Source organism: Sarcophilus harrisii, chromosome 6 (assembly GCF_902635505.1).
Source record: "Sarcophilus harrisii chromosome 6, mSarHar1.11, whole genome shotgun sequence".
Classification (NCBI taxonomy): domain Eukaryota; kingdom Metazoa; phylum Chordata; class Mammalia; order Dasyuromorphia; family Dasyuridae; genus Sarcophilus; species Sarcophilus harrisii.
The window spans coordinates 91,310,224-91,329,458 of record NC_045431.1 but is presented as its reverse complement, the minus strand read 5'-3'; the positions used below and the strand labels follow the sequence as shown (position 1 = coordinate 91,329,458).

At 34.7% G+C, this 19,235-nt stretch overlaps 1 protein-coding gene across 3 annotated transcripts in view; it reads right to left on the bottom strand.

Moving 5' to 3' along the window:
- Window positions 1–19,235, bottom strand: part of TMA16 (translation machinery associated 16 homolog) — a 97,486-nt gene that overhangs the window by 33,157 nt on the left and 45,094 nt on the right. For all 3 annotated transcript variants that reach the window (XR_004230289.1, XR_004230290.1, XM_003773095.4), the window contains exon 5: window positions 16,675–16,823. Coding sequence is in view for 1 of the 3 variants with exons in the window: in XM_003773095.4 (XP_003773143.1) it covers window positions 16,675–16,823 (149 nt within the window). In the remaining 2 variants the exon portion in view is untranslated. The remainder of the gene's footprint in view (window positions 1–16,674; window positions 16,824–19,235) is intronic.

Genomic DNA, 19,235 nt, shown 5'->3' with positions numbered 1-19,235 from the left:
TTGAAAGAATTTTTGCAGTGAATTCTCTCTTAAAAAATGTTTCACATGCAAGATATTTAAGGAATATCCACTCAAATGGATAAGAGCTACTCTTCAATAGATAAACGATAAAAGGATATAAACAGACATTTCTCCAAGAATGAAATTCAAGCTATCAACAACTATACCAAAAAAAAAGTCCTCCAAATCACTAATAATTAGAGAAATGTTAATTGAAGTAGAGGTTACACATATTAGCAAAGGACCAAAAAAAGAGAAAAAAAAAAAAGAAAAGAAAACGATAAACATTTTCTCTGGGAACACAGACACATTAATGCACCACTGATGCAGCTGTGAATTGGTCCAGTTATTCTAAAAAGCAATTTGGAACAATGCCTACAAAGTCACTAAACTGTGATTCTGACCCAGCTATACAACGGCAAGGCCTGTTGTTTTAGCAACAGCAAAGAACAGAAAACTAAAAGGTTGTCTATGTATTGAGGAACAGCTAAACAAATTATGGTATATGAATGTAATTATGCAAATGACAAAATAGCTTCAGAGAAAACTAGAAGTACCTGAATGAAATGAGGTAGAACAATTTATACCATAACAACATTCTAAAGACAACTCCAGAACTCTAATCAATGTAATGATCAACTTTGAGTCCATAATATTATTGATGATGAGGCTTGCTACTTTCCTCTTGACAGAGAGAATGGCCTTAATAAACAGCATCAGAAATACATTTTAGAATACAATCAAGGTGGGAATTTGCATAATAAAACATCTGTCATAAGGTCTTTCTTGGCAAAAAGAGAAAAATAAAGCCCTTATAACAGATACATTTAGTCACACAGCACAAATTGCCTTCATGAGACCTCACTTTCCATTCACTTTCCAGTCCCATGTGATCTAGCATTCAAGCCCACCACTATACTGACCTTATCAACTTTTCAACTTTAAATCCCAAAGCTTTTTCTCCATCTGCCTCATACCTGACCAGTCTGAAGATTCTGACAGCGTCAGCCATGCCTTCCCCTCAATCTCTCCTCCCTTGATGACATAGATTTCTCCAGGTTCTTCATGAATTATACTCCTCTTCATCCTTTTCTGAGTTTTTCCAAACCCTTGATTCTTATTTTCATTCCTACCTTCCTGTAGCTAATCTCTCTATGTTAAGGCTCTCATACAAAAATCTTCAGTGACTCCCAATGACCTCTACAACAAAATACAAATTCTTCAGACTGGCTTTTATAAGAGTGATTGCTATCGGTCTTTCCTGATTCATTTCCTAAGATTCTCTTATGATAAAGAGAAACTGATATAATTGCTATTCCCCAAACTCTGCATGCTATAGCCCTTCCCTATTATTATTATTTTTACAGTCTATCTCCCCAAGTTCACAATGAGTTCTTTTTTTGCTTCCTTCAACCTAGGATAAAAAAAAATAACATGGATTAATTTTGAATTGAATTTTGATAGCATTTGTTAAGCATCCACTGTAAGCCAATATAGGATTTACTGGAAATTCAAGAATAAACATGAAAACTTCCAGATGTAAGCTTCCTGAGTTCATAGTTTCGTTTTGTATCTGTATCCTCTTGAAATCCCAAAGTAACTTCTTAATACTAAGTGCTTAACAAATGCTACCTGAATTCAATTAAAACGATTTTAAGTTCCTTTCCAGGCCCCAATCAATTATTGTGTTATCTGCAGTTACTGGTTACCATCTTTCTAAAATTATATGCAATGAACAGAACACTGACCTGGAATCAGGAAGATGTGATATTAAATTCAGCTTTGCTACTTACTAGCTGTGTGACCTTGGGCATCTCACAACCTCTTTCTACCTCACTTTCCTCATCCATATAATGGGGAGAATAATCCTACCTACCTCCTGGGGTGGGTGTGAGGATCAAAGAAAAGAATAATTGCAAAGTGCTTATCTCCAATGCCTGGCACAAAGTACTATGTAATGTTAGCTCCTATTATGATGGGCTTGGTAATAACATGGACTGGCTCATGAGAACTACCTGTTAAATTTCAGGAATTTTAAGAGCCAGTTGTAAAATAATACTATTATTAAAATTACATTTAGTTACAATTCAATAATGTTTTTTTTTTCCTTTCTTTTATTAACAAAACATATGCATGGGTAAAATTTTCAACATTAACCCTTGCAAAACCTTGTGTTCCAAATTTTCCCCTCCTCCTTCCCACCTCCTCCCTTACATGGTAGGTAATCCAAAACATGTTAAATATGTTAAAACACATGTTAAATCCAATATATGTATACATATTTGTGATGTTCTCTTCTTTAATATAATATAATCATTCTCTCTGGGAGCAGGTTTCTTGGGGGAGGTTTTCTGGAGGCAGCCTTAGTTTCAGCTCAGAGTAATAATCATTCCAAATGCCGCCAGCTGATAAAACACAAATGTTTATTTTCTCCTTCCTTGGGCCCGGGTAGCTTTCTTAGAGGCCTCAGCTTTCCTTGGTTCCGAGAGCTTTCCTTGCTAGTCTTTTGCCTCTAGCTCAACTGAAAGTTGGAATGAATCTGTCTTGTTTACAAAAGAGGGCTTCTGGCTCTCAACCTCCCAGCTCTGTGTCTGTCCCAGAGTGCCTCTCTCCAACTCCTGGCAATGTTCTGAACTAACCTGAAGCTAAGAGCTTCTTTATATATGATCTCCCAAAGGTTGACTCCTCCTCTGAGAGAGGGATTAAGGGAGGTGTGAATTCACAAAGTTACAAAGTTAACTTGGTGAATCTCCCATACTTGTGAACTCCAATGAGTACTTAAATACATTAGTGAGTTAGAGAAGTTGCTAAGTACCATGCTAAATTAGGCAACTGACATCACTTTGTAAGGATTCCAACAATATTTATACAGTTATCTTGCTGCACAAGAAAAATTGGATCAAGAAAGAAAAAGAAACTGAGAAAGAAAACAAAATGCAAGCAAACAACAACAGAAAGAGTAAAAATGTAATATTGTGGTCCATACTCAGTTCCCACAGTTCTCTCTCTGGATGTAGATGGCTCTGTTCATCACAAGATTATTGGAACTGATTTGAATTATCTCATTATTGGAAAAAGCCATGTCCATCAGAACAATTAAATAATGTTAAGAATAAAGGCAATAAACAGTGAAAAGTCCTCACTTCCTATTTATATTAACGTTTCATCATTATTTATGTTGGGTTTATTTATACCTATGGATTTGAGGAAGTGATTACTACATGACAGTGTTCATCTCTTCTCAACTTTGCAGTTAGTAATATCACACTGTAAAGTTGAAATTTACCACAGTGGGAGTATTTATACCATGGAAATCAGCAAATGATATAAATTAGGGCTTAATTTGTTGTTTTGTTGATTATTTAGACTTAAGAAAATAACAATGCAGATTAAAACTTAAAAGCAGGTCATGTAAGCAATCCTGGATTTTGAACAGCACAAAAATCATGAATCTCAAGTTAAAGATCTGTCAGACAAATATAAAGACATTCCACTTAAGGAATATAATAAATTTAGTGCTCTTGCTAAGAATGTTATTAGAAAATACACATGAATTTAAGTCTTCTACTGACAGAAACAATAATGAAAGTTTAATTATTTTGATTTATTTAAACCATCTGCTTAGACAAGAAGAATTAAATTCATCAATAAAAATATCATATTATTTAATAGAAATTTTAAAGATGAAACTGATTTGAACAAATTTTGAGATCTTTGAGGATAATAATGAAGCATCAAACACTGTTCCAATCCCTGCAATTCTACAAAAGATAATACAACTGCAAATCTATAGGGCTAAAGCTAATAGAGATTTCAGCTTAATGAATATAATTTATGTGAGGCTGAGAAATATTTTCATAGTAGGTCATGTGGCAGATAGTGACAATAAATTTATTGTGAAAAGAACAAGTAAAGATGCGATTCCCATTTGTCAAATCACAGTTGAATTACTACTGTATGCTGTCTTGAGATAAAAAACTCACCAAAACCAACAAATTTTCTGAGAATCAGTTGTTTACATGGAATTTACAACAAAGAACAGTCTTTTACTATTTGCAAATCTGTTACACATCCTTTCTATATCAATGAAATTTATAATAAGCTTATGTGTATATGACATGTATATATGTGCACACATATACACACAAGTGTTTCTGTATATATACACACATATTCATACTTTTCCCCCCCAGAGAGCCAGTTGTTTAATATTTACTAGCATACTCCTGAATATAGGCTTATCATTTCCTTGCTAAGTCAGGATTGGGTAATTACCAGATGACCTATAGGATATAAAATTTCTCAATGGAATAATGAAGAATGGAAAAGCAATGGAGGCAGAGCCAAGATGGCAGAGAGAAGCCAGGGCATTGCCTGAACTCTCTCCAGTTTCTCTCAGAATCAATGCTTGATCAAGCCTCTGATTGGATTTTGGAGTGACAGGATCCACAAACATTAAGAGAGAAACAATTTTCCAAATTAAACTATTTCTGAAATGAAAAATGTTTTTCTCACTTGGGCAGGGGCAACATCCAGCAAAGGCCCAGCAGAAGGGAGCTGGGGGTGGGGGGTTGGGAGGAGGGATGGATGAGGATCTATCAGCAGCATTGGTCCCTCTATTCTGACTCAGAGTGCCAATGGCTCAGCAAGCCAGCTATGAGACTTCCAACCCAAACACAGAAGGCAAACTGTGAAGCCTAAACTCTAGTATAACAGGAGAAAGTAGACCAGGCCAGCACAGTGGGAAAGCCAGCAGCACTGCCAGCCTCAGCACAGAAAGTCAGTAAAAAAGCCCTGCAAAAGAAGTTTAAGATATTCTTCCCCTCTGCCCTAGAAGCAGAACTCAACTTTTAAAAATGAGCAAGAAAGCAAAAAGAGCCCTGACCATAGAAAGCTACTATGGCAACAAGAAAGTTCAGAATACAAAATCAGAAAAGGACAGCAGTAGCAAAATGCCTATGTGTGAAGAAAGGGGGATATGTGCTGCTCTCAAACCCAAAAGATTATCTTGAAAGAAAAGGGATTTTAAAATTCAAGTAAGAAAATTGAAAGAAAAATGGGAAAAAGAAACAAGAACTATGCAGGAGAATTATGAAAGCTTGGCGGGGGGAAGCCAATAGTTTGGAAAAGAAAGCACAGAAATAACTGATGAAAACAATTCCTTAAAAAAATAGAATTGGTGAAATGGAAAAAAAAAATCGTTAAATAAAATAACTCCTTTAAAAATACAAGGGGCAAATGCAAAAGGGGTTTAAAAAAAACTAACTGAAGAAAACAATTTATTAAAGATTAGAATTGAATTGTTTTATAAGAAATGATGAGCAACTGATTTCAGAAAAGCCTGGAAAGATTTACATGGACTAATAATGAATAACTAAGCAGAACCAGCAGAATATTGTAAACAACATGATTATGTGATGATCACTGTGATGGACTTGGCTCTTCTCATCTCAGCAATGCAGTGATTCAAGGCAATTCCAATAGACTTGGGATGGAGAATGACATCTGCTCCACAGAAAATTATGGAGACTAAATGTGAATTGAAGCACAGTATTTTCATCTTTTTTTGTTTGTTTTTGCTTTCTTGTGGGTTTTTATCCCCTTTTGATCTGATTTTTCTCATACAACATGAAAATATGGAAAATTGTTGAAAAGGATTGCACATATTTAATCTATATCAGATAGTTTGTTATCTTGGGAGGGTAAAGGAAAAGGAGAAAAATTTGGATTACAAAGTCTTACAAAAATGAATGTTGAATGATATCTTTATATGTATTTGGAAAAATAAAATACTATTGAGAACATCAAAATAAATAAGTCAATATAGGAAACAAAAAAATAAAAATAAAAATAAAAATTAGAATTGGATGAACTGAGTCAAATGACATCAAGAATCAGTTAAGCTATACAAACAAAAAAAAAAAATGAAAAATCTAGAAGAAAATATAAAATACCTCACTGGAAAAACAACTAACCTGGAAAAAAAAGCTAGGAGAGAGAATCTGAGAATTATTGGAGTATCTGAAAACCATGATCAAAAAAAGAATTGTTTAACAACTTTTAAAAAACCATCAAGGAAGACTATCTTGATATCCTAGCACAAGAAGGTAAAATAGTCATTGAAAGAAACCACAGATCACCTCCTGAGTCTTTCCAACAAAAACTTCAAGGAATATTGAAGCTAAATTCCAGAATTATCAGATGAAGAAGAAAATATTGCAAACAGCCAAAAAGAAATAATTCAAAAATTGAGGAGCCATAATCAGGATTATCCAGGATTCAGCAGCTTTCACATTAAAAGATCAGAGGGCCTGGAATATGATATTCTGGAAGGCAAAGGAGTCTGGACTACAACCAAAAATAAACTCACCAGCAAAACTGAGCAGTTTCTTTCAGAGGTGAAATAGGAGATTTTCAATCATTTCTGATGAAAAGACCAGAACTGAATAGAAACTTTGAACTTCAAATATAAGATTTAAGAAAAGCATAAAAAGATAAACATGATAGAAAAAAAACTTTTTAAAGTTAAGATTAACTTTATAATAAAGTTAAACTCTTTATATCCCTACTCAGGAAGATGATACTTGTAACTCTTGAGAACTATATCTTTGTCAGGTCAGTTAGAAGGAGCATAAATAGATAGAGGGGTGTGGGTATAAGTTGACTTTGATGTGATGATATAAAAAAGAAATTAGGAATGGAAAAGGGATTGTACAGGGAGACGAGGAAAGCGGGAGGTAAAATGAGGTAAACTACCTTATATGAAGAAACACAAAAAATCTATTACATGAGGGGAAAAGGGAAGAAGTTTAAAATTCAACAGTTTATTTTGAACTTTCTAGCTTTTATATAAATAAATACACATACATAAATGCACAGTTCTCTCTTCGTATGTATCTTATTTAGTGAGAAAGTGATATACTGATAATTTATTATTTAGCTGAATTGTCATTATCTAGAATTAGCAATAGTCCCCCTTTTTAGTTTGAATAACTTCCCCCTGACTTCTCTTTGGTTTAAGAGAAATATAAAATACAAATAAAAATATTAAAGAAGGGAAAACAACAAGGAGTTACCAAATAGTAACTATCTCAATCTATGGCCCTGATGATTTTTAACTTTCCTACTTTTGGAGACCTCCTTCTTTTGAAAAATTAAGTATGTGTATTTTTTTTCCTGTGAAAGATATAGCAAACACAAATGTAACATGATAATGTATTCCATAAGAATTTTATGTGTGTTTGTTTAGAGAGAAACATCTCCTCCTAGGGAGATGTATAAATCTGTTTTTCTCTTATTGATTAAGTCTTTCTACAAAGGACTGAGGCCAACCTGATGAAGACTAAAATACATTTTATAGCCATCAGAATGATTTTTACTTAGTTAAAAATAGCAAATGATTTTTTCCATTAGGTATGAAATTAATATTTATTAAAATCATTTATTATTACCAAGTTTTTCTCAGAATTATTTGTATAGAAGAGCAGGGAATAAAAATAACTAGCATTTACAAAGCACTTATTATTCTTATTCCACTTATACAGATGAAGAAACTGAGCCTAAGAAAACTGAAATGATCTGCTCGTTCTTACAAAGCAAATAAATGTCAAAAGTGAGATCTAAACTCAGGTAATTCTGAATCCATATCTAGTCACTGCATCACTAAGAAAAGGAATTAAACATGTTAGAATTTAAGTTACCTATATTGTCAAAGATGATTTATTATTGAGTGAATTTTCTCATATGACATGGGGATATTATTTCTACCTATCTCATAAGGTTGGCAATATGATTAAATGAGATAATATATAAAAACACTGCAAAAATTTCATCTATAATAACTGTAACAAAAATCTTGGTTGATATGTAGAAATGGCAAAGACATAATTTTTGAGATTTCATCAGCATCATATTATATTTCTCTCATGAATGACTATGATTCATCACCATTACTTACTTCCTTAGTTCCTTCTTTATCTCATCTTTATCTCAATCTACCAGCAATAATGACAAACTTGTTTGTTTACATTTCATATTGTTATGCTTGTGACAAGAATGCTGAAAAATGCAATTTCTATCATGTGAAAATATTAATCAACAGTTTCTTCATTTTGAACCAATAAACAGTTACCCTCAGAGAAAGACAAATAGGTATCAAAATAATATACATATTAATTGAGCTTTCTTTTTTAAAAACTGTTTCCAGCATACAGAATATAGTGTTCATAGGCTTTGGACATTGGAAAGGCCCTTTCAGGTCAACCTATCCAGTCTCTAATAAACCTCCAGGGGCAGAAATTCATCTTACCTGAAATAATTAACAAAAGTAATCCCTCTTTTTATGAGTGACGGTAAAATTTAAATATGTAAGGAGCTACCTACCATGTTCATCCCCCAGATCTTCTCTCTGCAAGAGATGTTGTTCTAATGAGGCTAGAAGTCATCTCCTGTTGCACCCTGGTTTCTCGAAAAGACTATTAATATCCTTCCTAAAATGTGACACAATGGGGAGAGACTAAAACATTGAACCAGACTCTTCTTATTCCAAACATGATTGTTCTAGTAACAAAACTTCAGATCTCACGAACTTTTAAAACTCGTACCATTATGCTGTGAACTCATCTTTTAGTCTTTTTCCATAGACTTCTTTCTATTCACATTTTCCTTTCTCCCCTTTTCACTCCCACCTTTTACTTTTTGCAATTAATTTTTTGCAGATGTAAAGATTTTATATTCATCAACTGCATTTTTGTTAATAACTTCATTCACTGTTATAACCTATTGTCTTTCTCAATTATGAATTTGTCATCCAGCATTGTTCGCCATCCCTCCCAATGGTATGTCATTCACAAATTAGGAAAACAAACAAACGAACAAACAAACAAAAAAGCCCAATTACAACTATCACTGAATTCAGAACAAGTAGAAAAAGGAATAGAGCCTTGGAGACCACTAGAGAGTTCCTTATATAGGCTGACAATAATTAATCATATCCTTAAATCAATGGTACAATTGTGTGGCTTTAGAACTTTTATTTAACCCACATTTCTCTACCAAAGCTCAACAATAAGAGACTTTATTAAATGTTTTGATGAAATTCTGGTATATATCTTATCTATGTCTCGTAGTCCTCGCATAAGAGGAAATGAAGTTAGCTTAGTGTGATTTATTACTGCCAGCTTAGATCACATGGAGCACCACTTCCCAAGGTGTTCTCACAAATCATCTTCTCCTGCCTTTAACAGCACATTCTAAAAGTTTGCTAGAAATAATACAATTTGCAAGTTGTAATAATACTTAACCATCCCCAGTAGAATATCATCATTTTTATTCTCCATTTTTCAAACATCATGAACAGTGGGTCAGCAAAAACATCTGCATGGTCTTTCAATACTCCAAGATCTAGCTCTTTAGACCTGGTAATTTGAACTCATCTAAACACCTGTGCGTGTGTTCACATATACACACATCTTTGATCCCATCTTATATCTTTAGCAGATTTTAACTTCAATCATCTCTTTTATCTCTCATCTTCCTTTTTCCTGGTCCTTTTCCTAATTCCACTAGACCCTATCTCTTCATCTTAAATCCTTTTTTTTGTTTAAGTTTTTTTTTGTATAGAAACATTTTTTAGTTTAAAAAGAAAAAAACTGTCACACTTGCTGTCTCTATTTCTTCTCTCACTTCTAATCCAGATACAATTTAACTTCCACCCTCACCACAGTCACTCTCCAAAGATACCAAGTGACATATTACTTTTTTCCCATCCTCATCAAAAGAAAATCTATAGCCTTTGACCTAACAATATCACTACTAGGCATGAATCCCAAAAGATTTTTTTTTTAAAGGGGAAAGAGGTTATATGTACAAAAATGTTTATAGCAGATCTTTTCTCAGGGCAATGAATTAGAAATTGAGGGAAGGGCTGAATATATTGTAGTATGTGATTATTATGGAATATTATTGTTTCTAATAGCAATGAGCAGGATGCTATCCGAAAAACCAAAGTCCTCCATGAACTCAAGTAAAGTGAAATGTACTGTAAGCATAGGAACAGCAAAGCTGTGGGATGATCAGATGTGGAAGACTCTTCTATTCTCAGCAATACAATGATCCAAGATTACTCTGAAGGACTTATGATGAAAAATGCTATCCATATGCACAGAAAGAAATGATTGTGTCTGAGTACAGACTGAAGCATGCCTTTTTTTTTAAACTTTTCTTTTCTTCAGGTTTTTTTTTCCCCCATTGGTTGGGAGATGGGGAATCTAATGTTTTCTTTTACAACATGTCTTATGGAAATGTTTTGTATAACTTCACATGTGCCTTCTCAAGGGGAGGGGTAAAGGAAGGAAGAAAATCTGGAACTCAAAAGTTTTTTAAAAAATAAGCGTAAAAAACTGTTTTACATGTAACGGGGGAAAATTTTTAAAGACTCTAGGAGGCATCTTAACCCAAAATATTCCAAATTAAACTAATAATTATTCCCCCTCAAACTCTCCCTTCTTCCATCCTCTCTATGACATTTCTATCAAAGGTACCGTCATCCTTCTATTCTCCCAGGTACACAGCCTAAACATTATACTTGATTCCAAATTTTTGCTCATCCCGTAGATTCAACCAGTTCCAAAATCTTTGCCTTTTTTATCTTTATAACATCTCTCACATTTAACCCTATTCTTCTGCACAGATAACATCCTGTTCAAGTTCTCATCACATTTCACCTAAATTACAGGCAATGGGATCTTGACTACCAGGCATGGAGTTGAATAAGTTAAGCATATCAAAAAATATTTTTCCTTAATTAACAATATCCCCTACTCATTTGACTCCTATATTTCCCTATTATCTAATTTTTAATAAAATGTAAACTCTAATTTAGCTTTAAAAGCCCTTTCTAAGATGGTCTCAACCTATCTTTACAAACTCATTAGAAATTTTGTCTCACACACTATGAATTAGCCAAACTAGTTTTCTCTATGCTCAAACACATCAATGGACTTCTTGAATTCCATGATTCTGTACTGGCTTTTCTTCATGCCTAAAATGTACTTCCTTCTTTCCTCCACTTCACAGAATCCTTCTCTTCCCCCAAACCTCAATGCACCTCCTATGTTTCAATTCACAACTGCTTGACTCCTCCTTACCAAAATATCTAGTCTTTAGTTATTTCTTTGTGTATTCTGCCTTTATGTTTTGTTAGTATATACCCAGAAATGCACTTGTTCCCACAGGAGGGTAAGCTTCTTGCAAGTATGGATGGTTTGCCTATCCTAATCCCTAACCCCTTGTGATGAGGCTAGAAAAGACCCCAAATTTTTGATAATTAGACAGGTCCTTGATAGCAGGGAATGGCACTAAGGAGAAAACTGTTCAAGGCAAGCTTGACAGATTTTATCTCTTAGCTGGGCTTTTTGTTCTTAAAAAGACATTTTGCCCCTTGTCAATATCTTGCATTGACAAAAGCATTATGACTCTCACAATTTACTGTATCCAATCAGAAAGCCAAGTTATGATGTCAACCCCCAGATTATTCTTTCCCTAAATAAGAATCTACTGTAAACCCCTTCTCCCCCCCAAAAAAAAACAAAACAAAACCTTGTTTAGGAGTTTAGCCAACCATATGAAATCTCATGTTCATTAGGAACTTGCTAGGTCTTAATGGTATCTTCTTCTAGTTAACTGCTAAAAACTCCATATAGATTTAGCCTACTATTAATAGCATAATAAAATCTTTGCCTCTTGATTTGGAGATGCTCTAAGCCTACAAATTTTTTTAAGACACCTTGGGACACTAGCCCATAACTTCAATATATTTTTTTGGTCCAATACCCCCAAATCCTAACCATATTACTTGTGGATTTATTAGGAAACTCAAGATTTCCCCCCCCGCCCCCCCCCCCACCTAGTTGTTTGCATTTGGCACATTGCTTTTTTCTTTTTCTTTTCTTTTTTTTAATAATTATAATTTTTTTTGACAGAACCCATGCCTGGGTAATTTTTTTACAACATTATCCTGCTTCTGTCCATCACTGATCTATTGAAACCGAGTTAGATCTCCTCTTTGTCGAAGAAATCCACTTTCATCAGAATACATCCTCATACAGTATCATTGTTGAAGTGTATAATGATCTCCTGGTTTTGCTCATTTTACTCAGCATCAGTTCATGTAAGTCTCTCCAAACTTCTCTGTATTCATCCTGCTGGTTATTTCTTACAGAACAATAATATTCCATAACATTCATATACCACAATTTACCCAACCATTCTCCAATTGATGGGCATCCATTCATTTTCCAGTTTCTAGCCACTACAAACAGGGCTGCCACAAACATTTTGGCACATACAGGTCCTTTTCCCTTCTTTAGTATCTCTTTGGGATATAAGCTCAGTAGTAGCACTGCTGGATCAAAGGGTATGCACAATGATAACTTTTTGGGCATAATTCCAGATTGCTCTCCAGAATGGTTGGTTTCGTTCACAACTCCGTCAACAATGCATCAGTGTCCCAGTTTTCTCATATCCCCTCCAACATTCAGCATTATTTTTTCCTGTCATCTTAACCAATCTGACAGGTGTGTAGTGGTATCTCAGAGTTGTCTTAATTTGCATTTCTCTGATCAATAGTGATTTGGAACACCCATTCATATGAGTGGTAATTGTTTCAATTTCATCATCTGAAAATTGTCTGTTCATATCCTTTGACCATTTATCAATTGGAGAATGGCTTGATTTCTTATAAATTAGAGTCAATTCTCTCTGTATATATATTTATCAGAACCGTTAACTGTGAAAATGTTTTCCCAGTTTGTTGCTTCCTTTCTAATCTTGTTTGCATTATTTTGTTTGTACAAAGGGTTTTTAATTTGATATAATCAAAATTTTCTATTTTGTGATCAATAATGGTCTCTAGTTCTTCTCTGGTCACAAATTTCTTCCTTCTCCACAAGTGTGAGAGGTAAACTATCCTATGTTCCTCTAATTTATTTATAATTTCATTTTTTATGTCTAAATCATGGACCTATTTTGATCTTATACAGTGTTGTATGAGTCCATGGGCACATTTCTTTCTGAAGAACATCATGAAGAAATAGAATCAAAATAGATTATCATTCTTCCACATACATCAGTAAGTGTATTCTCTGGTCTTTCTTTTACCTCTAATAGTTAAAACTGTTTTTGGTTCATGTCTAATATTTATCACAAGTCCTAGATCTCCTTGGACTTTCATAGCCTGGGCCCCAGTTTCTTCACACTAGCCATTTTTTATTCATTACTATGGTACTATCACTTTCCAAAGTGACCTCCAGAGACTTACAGGTAGGGAGTCTAGCAGCATGGCTCAGAAATCTTGGGACTTTACTCCTTCATGCAGCTACTATGAAGCAATTCAAGCCCCAAGCCTGACATTAGTCTTTGGTCAAAAAACAATCCCCTACATCTCTGATTCACACAGTTCTCATCAATAAAGACATTAATAGCACAGGTACTATCCACTTCAAAGGATTTTATTGTGAAAAAGCATTCAACAAAAATTCATACGATAAAGTACAAGTATTTATCTGATATAAGAAACTCCCAACAAGGAAAAATTTCCTCTGCAATGCAGATCAGCACCTACTCTGTAATTTCTATTCCAAAAAGAGTTGCCTGAGGCCAACATAAGGATGGGTCTTCTAGACAAATTAGCTCTCTAGACATTACAACACATTGCCCCTTAAGCAATAATTATCCATATTAAAAAAAAAAAAAAAAAAAAGAATACACAACACTAAAAAAAGGTGCAATTATGCTACCATGATATTTTAGTTATGTTAACCAGAAATTCAATTCAATAAGTTTTAAATAAGAGATTACAATGGGCTTAAAACTGTTAGGCAATCTTCACTGGCAAGCTAAGGACTCTATTCCAGGATATATATACAGAGCAGATATTTTAAGGGTTTCAATGAACCTTCAAGATCAGTCCCCTAGCAGTTGATTCCTTTATAGTCTCAATTCCAAATCAATCATAGATAAATTCTGCAATTTGCCAATTATCTGAGTCCCTGACTTCTTTCACTTGCTTTGCTCTTATTGGCTATTTCCCCTATTCATCAAAACTTCGAAACCAGGAAAAAGATTAGGATATAAAACCAAAAGCAGTCAATTTTTATTACTACTACAAAGAGCTCCAAAGTTAAAAAAAAAAAAATATATGTTGGAAAAAAGGCTAAGATTACTGTAATTGGTCTCCCTATTTGTAGTGTCTCCCCTCTCCCATCTATCCTCTGAATCACTGAAAAAATAATCTTCCTAAAGTAGAGGTCTGACCATGTCAGAGCCCAAGTCAACAAGCATTTATTAAGTATCTACTAAGTGTCAGGCACTGGGGACATAAATAAAGCCACAGGACATGCCTGCCTCAAAGAGTTCATGTTTACCACTGGAGAAATTGAAAAGGTCAAATGGCAAAAGGGTCAAGGTTACCCGGCATGGGGGCCTGACAAATTTCTGTAATTAGTGTAGAAAATTATCTGAAGAAGTGAGAGGTGCAGAGTTGATTTCATCTTGGGGAATGACGTTTCTACAGATCATGAAATCCAGGAAGAAAACCATGTAACTCTCCCATCCAAAAAATGTTCAGTGACTACCTAATATCTCTAGGAAAAATACAAACTGCTCAGCCTTTACAATGTAGATTCCAGACAACTTTTCCAGATTTATTTCAAATTATTTTGTTTCATTACAAACTGCCCTACTCTCTGTTCCACTTTTATAGCTCTTTCTCTATGCTGGCTATCCACTGGAATACCTCCAGAGCTGGGCTCTAAGACACCTTAGCTTCCTTCAAAGCTTAGCTCCAGTGACATTCTGTATTCAGTATTTCTTGATACATGAAGTTGTTAGTTCTTTTTCTCTCCTCAGATCATATTTTATTTATTTAATGTGCATCCAATTGTGTTTCCCCAATAAAATGTCAACTCTTTGAGAGCAGAGACTGCTTTTTGTTTGTTTTCTATCTCCAGTGTCTCACACAGCATCTCACAAATAATACATTTTTTAACTGAATTGAATTCAATGTTAGTATATCTGTAGATAAAATGAAGCTGGTTAGACTGAGGTTAAATCTAGAGTAGCTAAATGTGCCTAGAAACAAAACATCAGCATCTCCTTTACATTTTTTAAAAAAGAACTACTGACGTACAAGATGTGATCTTTTTTCCACATAAATTTTTTTTCTAATAGGTGACTTTGACACATATAAGCCCCCTCTCTCCCAAAAGAAAATACATAGAAAATAAATCACTAACCAAATTAAACCTTCAATTGATTCAACTTAAAGATGGATGGTGGATGATACAAACTTCCCATTTCTGAAGATGGACATTAATATTCCAATACAAGGGGAGTAGCTAGGTGGCACAGTCACCTAGATAGAGTATCAGCCCTGAAGGCAGGAGGACCCGAGTTCAAATTTGATCTCAGACACTTAACACTTCGGCATGGGTATGTCTGTCTGGGCAAGTCACTTAACCCCAATTGCCTCAGCAAAAAAACAAAAACAAAAACCATACATACACACATAATATATGTATTTATGTTCCAATACAAGGGTAATTATGGGAAGATAATGGTCTATGGGGACCCCCTATAACCACCTTAATAATATTCTTAAGAATGCACCACTTTTAAATTAATTGTAGCATCTTCTTGGCTTACACTTCATAATCTGTCTCAACTACAATCAAGTCATAACCAGATAAGTGTAAAACTTGGGCAATATTCTTTTCAATAACATTTTTAGCTTTTCCTTTGCAAGATACATGGATGAGAGACATAGTTGTCTTCATTTATGCACTATAAGAAATGAGGAGATTTCCAAATACCTAGTTCCAAAAACCACTGACATTTCCCAAACACACAAAGAGAAGGCCAAGGGAAAAGCTCTCAAGAATACTTAGCAAAAGAGCCTAAGAAAGAGCAGTCAGATGGGTAGGATAAAAAATACTTTACTTAGTAAAGAAAAACATCTAGAAGTTCTATCTTACAAGAAAGACCACCAGAATTCTGCAGAAACTCTGAGCAGAAACAAGCCTCAGTAGGAAAAAGCATGCCATCAATAGAGAACAAAAGGCAGGGTCATAATCATACTCAGACAACAGTCATGCACCTCCACTCAAGGCACGTGAGGCAGTATCAGACCACAGGCCTGGTGTGCCAGTATCCAGGATACCCCATGCCCAAGCCATGCCGGCCCCTGGGATCTTAGTTGAGGCCTGCTTTATCACAATCAACAACATCTAGTTAAGGTCTGTCAGTCTTATAGATAGGAAGGAATCAATGCCAGGTTTGAAACTCTGTAATAAAAATGAGAAACAGAAAGAGCCATGGCCAAACTCTAAGCTGAAACATCAGGAAACTGAGCTAAAATCCAAGAATTTCTACAAAATTCATTTTTTAAAATGGAAGCAGAGCTTACTTAGCATTAATATCCTTATAAAAATGAGTATTGTCTTACTCAAAGGAAAGAAAAAAAATCTAGTTAGTTATGAAAATGAAGAAGGTTATAAGCAAAAAATTTAATCTAACTCTACAAAAGGGAAAAAAGGCATCCCATGGAAAATGGAAGAAGCTAAATTAAAACATCACAAATTGAACAAAGATAGAAAAATTACTATAGACAAAACATACCCATGCCATAGCCTTCGTAGAGTTTCCGCTCACGTTCCACTGTCTGTTTGATGACTGTTTCTCGAGAAAAATGCCTCCTTCCCTGTCTGCCTTTGATGCTGTTCTGTAATTCAATCTGTTCCAGTTCACTGTTGAACCGATGTAAATAACTTTAAAAAAGAAAAGAAAAGAAAAGAAAAGGATTGGAACTGTGAAATTTCCATTATTCTGAAATGGAACTCATGCTCAGCACTCCTTGTCCCACTTGTGTTTAACCTGCTCTGTTTATTTAATAGTTGACACTTAAATCACCAGAAATGGCTGAAGCTTGGAATTGGAGACCAAGTTCTGCCAACAACTTCCTGGAGCTTTGGACAATTCATTTAACCTCTCAGGGTTTCTAATTCCACATCTGTGAAATGAGGGATCCACTAAACTAAACTATCTCTATATATCTCTCTATATATATCTATGTTTATTTTTATAAAACAGCTTACAATTTTACAATGCACTTCACATATGTTAATTTGTTTGATCTGTCTCATCTCTAACATAAAAAATTTGTAGCCCCACATTACAGATAAGGATATCAAAGACCAATAAAGCGGAATCACTTGAATCTAGTCATAAAAGCATTACAGTTGCAGACCTTAACTCAGACCCGGATATTAAAAATCATGAAGATGGAGGCCATAAGCAGCCAAGAATAAACATAAGTCTTCATGTGATCACTTAACTGATTTCATTGTGAGTTATCAGGCTACCAGATTTAGAAGCCATCAGAAGAAAGTTTTTGAACAAGTACTTGAACCCATGGAAACCATTGACATTTCCCCAAACACACAAGAAGGCTAAGGAAAAAGTTCTAGAGAATACTCAGCAAAAGAGCCTAAGAAATAGCAGTCAGATGGGTAGGACAGTTACATGATTAGAAGAACTAGAGAAGAAATACTGTAAAAGTCAAGGAAAAATGATGATCAGGAGGAAGACAAGCCTCATAGTACAAAAGCTCCAAGGAGAGGACTGAGGAAAAATTTCTTTGACTTTGCGATTAAGATAGACCATTAGTAATGCTTGGAATAGAGGGGCCAAGATGGATTTTAAAGGACAATTGTCTTATCAGATGACGAGGAAGCAGAGGTAAAGAAAGAAAGGAATCTTTCCAGAAGGAAGATGGTATGATCATGAGATGTTTCTGAAAAGTGGAAAGAGAAGGAGAGACTGAAGCAAAATCAAGAAGGATTGTTGAAAGGAACAGATGCCTGGGAGAAAGAACTCAAAATGGATCAAAGATATAGGGAAACTCTCCTCCTCTAGCAAGAAGAAGGATTGTTGGGCAGCTAGATGGTGCAGTGGATAGGCCACTACTTCTAAAATCAGGAGGACCTGAATTTAAATATAGCCTCGGACATTTAAAACCTAGTAGCTGTGTGACCCTGAGCAAGTCACTGTACCCCAACTACCTCACCAAAAAAATAAATAAATTAATAATAATAAATTTTTAAAAAGGAGATGGACTATCTCTCAGAAAATAACAATACGAATACACATATACACAGACTTTTGAGATATAGTTTGAAATATGGAAAAAAGGGATTTCACAACAACTGCCTTTTACTTTCTTAGTAAAGTAGGTGGTAAGGATGTCAACTGATAGAGGTTTATAAGAGATAATGTAGGCTTAAGGAGAGAAGAAGAAGTCTTCTTTTAGAACCATCAAAGAATAAAGATTTACCATGTAACAGTCAGACTGTATCTTCCTCCAGTATCATTCAGCATTCAGCATAAAGAAGGAGGTAGGGGTGATAAAGAATAAGAATTGTTAGGGGCATGAATAGTAGCAGAATAAGCAAATAAGGGATCTACAAAAGGACATTGTATATCTGAACTGGTTGAGACTGCTAACAGAAAAAAGGAACATTGTCCATTGGACTATAACAAGTGGAAAACACTGGAAGAAAAAGTGAAAGTAAAAAGTAAGTAGGGTGAGAGGGAGAAGCGAGCTAGGGATGAAGAAAAGGAGGAAGGGAAGGAAAGAAAGTCACTGAAGCTTTCTTAAACAGAGAGAGCAAAAGAAGGCCAGAGAGAATTACACATAAGCAGGAGAACTCTGAAAGCTACTTGAAGCTACTTGCTAATTTTAAAAGGATAATCAAGCCATATATAATGGAGATCTAGAGTTTTACTTCAATCTTCTTTTTATATATGCTTTTAGGCATATTGAAATGCCAATTTTACTCAATATGCTGTTTGGAATGAGTGAATGAATGAATGAATAAATAAATAAATGTATATGTGGGTGTGTATGTATGTGTATGTATATATATACACATATATGTGTATGTATATATATATATGTGTGTGTGTGTGTATGTATGTGTGTGTGTATATGTTTAGGTGTGTTGTGTGTGTGTGTGTATATACAGGTTTTGGTGGAGAAAGGAAGAAATGGAAGAGGAGGAGGCTATACTCCAATAAAGGAATTTCAATGTAGAGGGGGGAAGAGTTCTGTGGGAAACAGAGGCATTTTGTAGCTTTAGTTTGTAATAGCTGAATCGTATGAAGTGGGAGGCCAAAGTTTT